At 55.2% G+C, this 8157-nt stretch overlaps 2 protein-coding genes across 2 annotated transcripts; one reads left to right on the top strand and one right to left on the bottom strand.

Annotated features, from left to right (window-relative positions):
* Positions 1 to 548: 548 nt before the first annotated feature.
* Positions 549 to 2019, top strand: GLRG_03294 (eukaryotic rRNA processing protein EBP2; the record flags this gene model as incomplete). Its single annotated transcript, XM_008093979.1, has 3 exons — positions 549 to 863; positions 924 to 1626; positions 1688 to 2019. The coding sequence occupies 3 exons, from the start codon at positions 549 to 551 to the stop codon at positions 2017 to 2019; spliced, it is 1350 nt and encodes a 449-aa protein (XP_008092170.1).
* Positions 2020 to 3364: 1345 nt separating this feature from the next.
* On the bottom strand, positions 3365 to 5248 carry GLRG_03293 (MYND finger; the record flags this gene model as incomplete). Its single annotated transcript, XM_008093978.1, has 1 exon — positions 3365 to 5248. The coding sequence occupies one exon, from the start codon at positions 5246 to 5248 to the stop codon at positions 3365 to 3367; it is 1884 nt and encodes a 627-aa protein (XP_008092169.1).
* Positions 5249 to 8157: the final 2909 nt, after the last annotated feature.

Genomic DNA, 8157 nt, shown 5'->3' with positions numbered 1-8157 from the left:
AGTGCACGAGATCCTGTGTTTTTCAATGAGTATAGCCGTATGTATTCACAGGTTGAGCAAGGGGGGTTGGCATACTCAACGTCTCTTGGTGTAACTAATTGCTTGTTCGTACGGATGGAGACACCTCCTACATAAATGATTGGATTTACTTGCGGCTTGGCCTTGGAAGTAAGTGTGTGAAAGTAAACTCAAGCGCATGTCTGTGTGAGGTGAATGATGAGAGAATGTTAGCAAGTTCGAGAGTCTCGTATGCCAGAAGTAAGTGAGAGTAACCAATCAATTGCTTACCAAACCAGACCCCACCGCATGCCGGACGAGAACCCACCACGCATTGACCGCCTTGGCCGAGTGGGTCGTCGAATCGGCAGAATTATTTTCAATCGACATTTTTTCCTAGCACCCTCCCCACCTTGGTTCCAACTGCCCGTCGAGGAACAGGTCCAGTCTTTGAACCAGTACACGTTTTTTCGCAACCATTCCAACGCCAGTGTGTTTTCTTCCTTAGATCTTGTATACGCTAGGAAACTTCAAAGAAAGACACGGATAACATGGTCACCAAATCTAAACTCAAGCTCGCCTTGGCGGCCGAGAAGGGCGTCGACCTACGCAAGGTCAAGGAACAGAGAAAGATCAAGGCGAAGCACCGCGAAACTGCCAAGGAGAAAGAAAAGAAGGCCAAGTCCAAAGGCGCCAATGAAGGAGATGACCTCGAAGATGAGGAGATGGGAGAGGACAATGACGACGATGCCTCTGTTATTTCTGTCGAGGGTGAAATCACATTGAATGCCGAATTCGAGGATGCCGACTCGGACGAGGAGGAAGAAGATGATGAGGATGAATATGACGAGGAGGAAGATAGTAAGGTATCAATTCCCCTGTCGCGTTTCCCAACCATGAAGGTCGGCTGACATCAGCATTCCCAGCTCGACATTGAGGCATTGGACGACACAGACAGCGGTTCCGATTCCGAGATCGACATGGAAGAAAAGATTGAGCGTCCAGCCAAGAAGACCAAGACAACCAAGGTGACCAAGAAGGTGCCGGTAGAAGTTGAGGAGAAGGACGGGGAGTCGGAAGACGACGACGACGAAGACCCCGAGGCGGACGACGTGCCCCTCTCGGACCTCGACGCCGACGAGGAAGACTTGGAAGACATTGTCCCGCACACCAAGCTTACCATCAACAACAAGACGGCGCTCCTTGCCTCGCTGAACCGCATCCGCATCGACACTTCGTCCGCTGTGCCCTTCGCGACGCACCAGTCCGTCGTTTCGTCCAAGCCCACGGCCGACGCCGTTCCCGACGTCCAGGACGACCTTCAGCGTGAACTCGCGCTCCTGTCGCAGTCGCTCGAGGCGGCGCGCAAGGGCCGTAGCCTGCTCATCAAGGAGGGGGTGCCCTTCTCGCGCCCCAACGACTACTTTGCCGAGATGGCCAAGGACGACGGCCAGATGCAGAAGATCAAGGCCAAACTCGTCGAGGAGGCCAGTGCCAAGAAGGCCGCTGCTGAGGCGAGGAAGCTCCGTGACCTCAAGAAGTTTGGCAAGCAGGTGCAAGTCGCCAAGCTGCAGGAGCGTCAAAAGGCCAAGAAGGACACACTTGAAAAGATCAAGACGCTCAAGAGGAGTGAGTTGCTCTCCTTGACTCTCTGAACCAGAAACTGGGGTTTTACTGACTACCCGCCTAGAACGCCAAGAAGGCTCTTCCAACCTCGACACCCACGAGGCTGATCTGTTCGACGTCGGTGTCGACAACGAGATCAAGAGCCACACCAACTCGTCCGGGAGGCGCGACGGCAAGCGCGACGGTGGCCGGTCCGGCAGCGGTGTCAACGCTAAGCGGGCCAAGAAGAACGAGAAGTACGGCTTCGGCGGCAAGAAGCGCCACGCAAAGTCTGGCGACGCCGTCAGCTCCGGTGACCTCAGCGCCTTCAACCCTAAGCGCATGAAGGGCGGTATCGGCAAGAAGCCCCAGCAGCGGCCCGGCAAAAACAGGAGGAAGGCCATGTCGAATAAATAAGGGGGACCTGTAGAGAATGAACGATCGTCGGTGGGGGGAACAAGTGAAAATCAGGGCAAAAGAGTGGATGGATGGAGGAGGAGCAAATACCCCTCGGGCTGTATGGACTGTTAAAAAGAAACCAATCGCATTTTCTGCTACATCTAATTTGAACATTCACGTTTCCGTTCCCTGGGATTGTTGCCTCTACCACTCCGAATCGAGTGTCCCACAACGAGATACCTGCCCGCCCAGCGCCCAGCGCCGTGCACACAAAGCACAGCGACTCCGTGAGCCTAACTTCGTCCCAAAACGAGGGTTGACGGCGCGCAACGAAACTTCCGCACAAGCGCGCCCGCCCCTCAGTCGAGCCCCGGTGGCTTTGTGTCAACTGCTTGTCGCAAAATACATGGCGCACTACGTCATGAGCATCGCCTTGCAATAACCATAACAGCAAAGAGCAAGCAATTTGGAAGACCGCATAAAATCCTGACATTATAGCTGGTAAACTCTCGTAACAATACATACATGGTCCTCCGCCGGCCGCTCGGCATATGCTCCTTTGAGTACCGATCCAGCGCCTTACCGGCCGTCCATGCTTCTAAGTCCCCCGGGATGTCTGGTAAAGCCGCCATGGTTCCTCTGCCGTTGATTTTTTTTTATTCGTTTTTTCTTTTCTTTTCCGTGTTTGTGTGGCGTGGGCAGGCGGATGATTGATACTCGATCCAGAGTTACCGCCCGTGCTATCCATAATCACCATACCGGCTGTTGTAAAATTTTGCCAGTCTAGTAGTAGCCAAAGACCAAGAAACCTGCCAATCCAACGACACAAGGATTGTCCATAAATCGCACGAGTTGTCCTAGGCAGAACACTGGCATTATTTCTGAGCCCATCCATGTTACGTCAGCCATGGGCGACCAAAAGCGTGCGCCGCCTATCGCGTACCAGGCCGTCCTTGAGCCCTCATCAAATGCTGCCGAGGCGGATCGGCGTCGACAGACCGTAGCTCATGCGTTTACTTGCCGTCAGGAATGTACACAGTGGGAGACACCTGTGGTGTTGCCCTTCGACTTGAACAGTTGCCTTGTGTGATGTGCGAGGGAATGAAAGAAGCCGATGATATATCATCATGAAAAAAAAGTCAAGTCGTGCCATCACCATAAATAGCAAGCACCCAATGCCCAACCTTGAACATGCTGCTGAAAGACCAGTGGTATCGAGGGAAACGCCATGCATTTCAAAAAACGCTGTGCTGTGCAATGCAGTGCCACCCGTGGGGGCGTAGAATCCGTATTATAAACATTACGCCTGGAGACGTATCCCGGGTATAGTCGAACGTGCCGATGCGCCGAGCGACTTTGTCATTCACTGGGTTGCAGCAACGCACCAGTGTCGATGGAAAGCCCACGCACTCTTTTGGCATTCCTTGCTGCAGTACTTGGTGCGACGGCAGCGACGGCACTTGGCAAATTGGCGGGTGAACTCCTCCCACTTGCCGCACTGGTAGTAGGCGCACTGTCGAATACCTCCGCGGGTGTCGTCCTTTCGGCACAAGTTTCTCATGACAACGCCAGCCCAATACTGCATATCTGTACTGTGGTGTCGAACTGTGAATTTCTCCACGAGGGGAAAGATGTTGAAGTCGTTCGGTAGCAAGTACTCCTCCTCTAGTTCCTCATCGTCGATTTGATCCGTCGAAGCATTCTCGCCATCCAGATAGCGAAGTTCTTTTCCGATTTTAAGTCTAGGAACTAGGTGGCTCTTCTGGAAGTATGACCGCAGGCCGCAGTATTTCGAAACGTACGCAAGCAGTTGAAGGGACATCAAGACGTCCTCTTCACGAGGCATAGCAGCCAGCACCTGAGCGTTGGGTACAAATTGCCGGTCGAGTAAATACCGAGGGACGCTGGCGTTGGGGATGGCCGGCTGGGGTGGAGTGACCATTGTGGGGCGGTTCGGGGAAAGGCCAATGGGAGGCACAGGCGCAGGCGTTGTAGCAGCTGTGTTGCTCGTCTCAACAGGACCTCGATGTGTAATGTTGAAGGTTCCGGTATCCTGTGTTTCTGAGACGGTGGGGGTGTTCAGGTCCATAGTGGTAGAGCCAGCAAGCATGCTGTCTCCCTCTTCCATGGTGATGTCTTGGATGTTGACAGCGGTCTGGAGCTCGGTGCCGGTGCCTGACATTTCGGCATCAGGAGATTCGTCAGACGGCGCGTCATCCCCAACCAAGTCGTCCGAGTCCACAGTCGAGTTCTGGTGTCGAATGGAAGGGCGGCGCCGGGATCGACTAGTGGGTGCGAGTCCAGATGTGGGCCGAACGGTAGGAGAACGCATCTGAGGAGGCGCCAAGGGAGTCGTGGGGGAGGATGGTTGCGAGGTCAGGTTCGCGTGGCCAAAGTTCATCATGGAAGCCAGACGATCGACGTCACGGACTGGCCGAACGAAGCCCTCCATGGTTTCCGTTGGAGGCACGGCAGGCGCCAAAGGCTGCACCGTCTGACGAGGCGGGGATGCAACGGCATGGCGGGCCTCGGCAGCGCGGTAATGGTGGTGGTGGTGATGATGGTGGTGGTGTCGGTGAGCTGGGAGAGCAGATCGCTCGGCCGAGGACGCCAGCGGATGCTGCGCCGGAGCAGTCATGGTCTCGGTGGTCTGCTGATCGACTGCAGAAGTAGACGAGGACCCGGCGTACGTCGCAGAAACGTCGATGGAGGGAGGAGGCGCCTGACGACGGGAGGCTCGCTGATCAACCTCGACTCGACTGGATCTATTGGTAAAGGAGGGAGCCTTATGGGCGCTGCGATGCTCGTGGCTCCGGTGACGATGATGATGGTCCTTGCTCTTGTCATCGGACTTGTCTCTGCACTTCTCCGTGACCTTGATATAGTTGTCGAGGATGGTAGCAATGACGGGGACCATATCGGCCTCGACGACGCGTGTGCGAACATTTTCAGTGCCCCTGACACCAATGTTGACGACACACTGAAAGGCCAGGTTCCATTTCCACATATCCATCATGTCTTTACTGCGACCGCGTTTCAGGATGCACACCAAGCGCTCGATGCCGCCATCGACGGTGAGGATGTCGCGGATGCGAGCGGAGGAGGTGGTGAGGTAGGCGAGATGGTTTAGAGAGTTGATAAGAGGGAGGGTGGATGTACAGTCAAGGGCCCGACGATCGTAAAGGGCGGTCGTGATGCCGACCGACGCCTTATTGACGTTGGGGATGCTGAAGTTGACTTCTCTCATTTTGAAAAGCGGTCAATATGACAATGTATCGTTCAAGGTGTGGTTCAGGTCGAATGGGGCCAGGCAGTGCAGCCGTGGAAAGGTAGGAGAGCGATGAATCCCTTCCAGCTTGGATGGCCCCTTTGACAGGGTTGGCGGGAGTGGTTGCAGTATCGGGCTCGATAGATTCGAGAAATGCACTGGTTTGAAGGTGCAAGAGAAGAGGGAGAGGGGAAAGGAAGAGGGAGGGCGAGTATTGATTTGGGGTCGGGGTTGCTCGAGGGTGGCGATAAAGTGTTATGTGTGTGTATGAGAATTGGGTTGTATTGGATCGGATCGTGCGTGAGCGGACTCGTCTCGATTCGATGCTAGTTTCGTGCGGCGCGAGGGGGTTGGATGCGCAGGCCAACGGACGTTGCAGGGCTCTGGAGTATTCCGTCGCGATCGTAAGACTCGTCACTTTGATGGGGCAAATGGGAGCGGGAGGAGATGGTCTTAGGTCTTGAGTAGAAAGAGAGGTGTAGAAGGGGGAAGGATGAATGGTGTGCGGATGGATGTGTAGACACAAGAAAGACGGTCGGTCGAGGGCGAAGGGTGATGGATTGGTCTGGTTGTGTTTCAGGACCGACAACCGGAAGCGTGACTCGGAGGAGTGCGGTGAAATGGGCCAGTGGCAGCGGCGGCAAGTGCCAATAGCAAGTACCGGTACCCAAAGGTAGGTAGCAAAGCCAGCGTCAGCAAGAGCCCAGGTCTGAGCCGAGAGACAAAATGGAAGACAAGGCAGCCGAAAATGCACGGAAGCAAATGCTGGCATGCAACGACAGCGGCAAGGCAAGTGCAGACAGACGCTTGACGCACAGAGCAGGAGAAAATGAGGATGGATGAGAGAGAGGGGGTGGGCAAGAGAGAGAGAGGGGGGAAAAAAGGACGAGGAGGTTGGGGAAGGGGGAAAAGTGAAGGAGGGAGAGAAAGACGGGACAGGAGAGAGCGAGAGGAGAAGCAGACGATGATGGATGCATCAGGTCCGCACGTCCTGCGCACGCGAGATTTGTGCAGTGGTGGCCAGCCCAGGCTCAGCCCAGCACCACCCGCCAGTCAGCCAGCAATGCATCAGCAGCAGCAGCAGCAGCAACAACAACAACAACAACACACAGTTGGGACCCAGCAGCAATGGAAAGGAAACCCCGAAACAGGGCGCAACCTCGTTCGTCACAGGGCATACCTTCATAGTCAGTGAACAACCAAACGCACTGGGTGACACACAGCACACAGGCCGAACACCACAGGGCTCGAAGTAGGCCGTTTGGTCCAGCACACACAGGCGGGCTGGGACACGACCTACCTACCTTATGTACTAAGGAAGCAGTGGCAGGAGGAGGATACCGAGGACGGCTACTGGAAAGGCCGCCGCAACACGCCCAGTCGGGATTCAGGGGCTTCGATGACTGCAAGGTCCTGGGCCTGTCTCTCCTCTCGGGATCATGGCAGCCTGCTGTAAAAAGATGAGTGGCGGGTAGTAGTACATTTTGCCGGGGCGGATACGACGACCATTAATCTTGGACGCCGCTGTAGCCCAAGCATAACGGACCGATCCAATCATTGATGGGCTTGCCATTGAATGATTGTAGGTATTCCTTCAAGTTTTCTTCCTCTCCCTTTTCATTATCCCCTCTTTGATTTGTGGATTTGATTAGTTTGTTGAATCGTTTTGCCTTAGCATTCTGTCATCGACTCTGATACTGGCCGCTATTGAGAGAGAGAGAGAGCGACACCTGACGTTTCGTTCTGCCTAGGTAGCCATGCCTTGCTGACGGAAAGTCAGTACCCAGCTGCTGCCGCCAGCTCAGCTTGGGTTGTTGCCGAGATCCAACTACCTAGGAACCTCTTGGCTTGAAAGTACCTATGAAGCATGGCCTACCATTTCGCACCCGCACACCCGGCTGCGTGCGGCCCTGGCTGGGTCTTGGCGCCTCACACTGGGTCACTACAGCGAAGGAGGAGCAAGGGTTCGTCGCCCAAGGGGGTGTCGTGGTCACACTTTGCTCCCCTAGCTCCCGCTCCCATTCCTTCACCGTCTTTTGACGCTCTCTTTTCCGGGTGCCTGGGACACGCCGCCTTCTTCACTTCAGGTACTGCTCGCTTGTCTTTCACTTTCACATATTCTCTTTGTCCCTCGAGTCGACTCGGATTTCCTTGTCGTCTTTGACGGTCACCAGCCCCCTACGGCGGCGTCTAGCGTCGTCCTTGCCGCGTCCACAACTTCTCGTGCCGTCGCTTCAGATCCTTTGCTTATTTCGCTGATGTGCCCATTCCAGGGATGGCATTCTAGCAGGCCCCGACTGGTCTCTCTGCACGTAAACCACCGAGTACCCAACTACCCTAGCCTAGGTACCTACCTACCTTTGCCTGCCTACCCACCCGAGTGATCCTTGAACACCCCGAGTAAAATCTCCACTGAAGCGGCGGCGGACGGATCGCATCCACCACACGTAAATTCGTGGGCTGTCTGTGCCGATTGCGACGCATTGCAAGAATTTGTTGCCTGCATTGAGAGGCTTGACAGGGTAAAGATCAAGTCACGGCCGCAACCGCTCAATCCAAAACAGCTGACGGAGCTCATGGAACAACCACCGAAGATGGAGAAGCGTAGGGAGCCGAGTGATCCATCCGGAACGGTGCGAGGTTGGCGGCTGGCTTTGGGTAAGGCGAGCTTGCGCGCAGCTGCATGAATGGCCGCATATTGCATGTGTCGTCTAACGATCCCGTGCCCATGCTAAGATCAAAGCTGGCCCGTCGATGGAGGCTTGTGGCCCCTCCGGCAGGTCAACAAACTTCCGAGCCATGAGGTGGCTAGCCCGGCAGCTTTACGTCAGGGCCACCGGTCTCTCAGTGACTTACTTTCCTTCAGAGTTCGATTAGGACCTGGTTGC

Source organism: Colletotrichum graminicola, assembly GCF_000149035.1.
Source record: "Colletotrichum graminicola M1.001 genomic scaffold supercont1.9, whole genome shotgun sequence".
NCBI classification, from domain to species: Eukaryota; Fungi; Ascomycota; class Sordariomycetes; order Glomerellales; family Glomerellaceae; genus Colletotrichum; species Colletotrichum graminicola.
The sequence above is the reverse complement of the archived record's forward strand: the minus strand, read 5'-3'. Positions and strand labels throughout refer to the sequence as shown.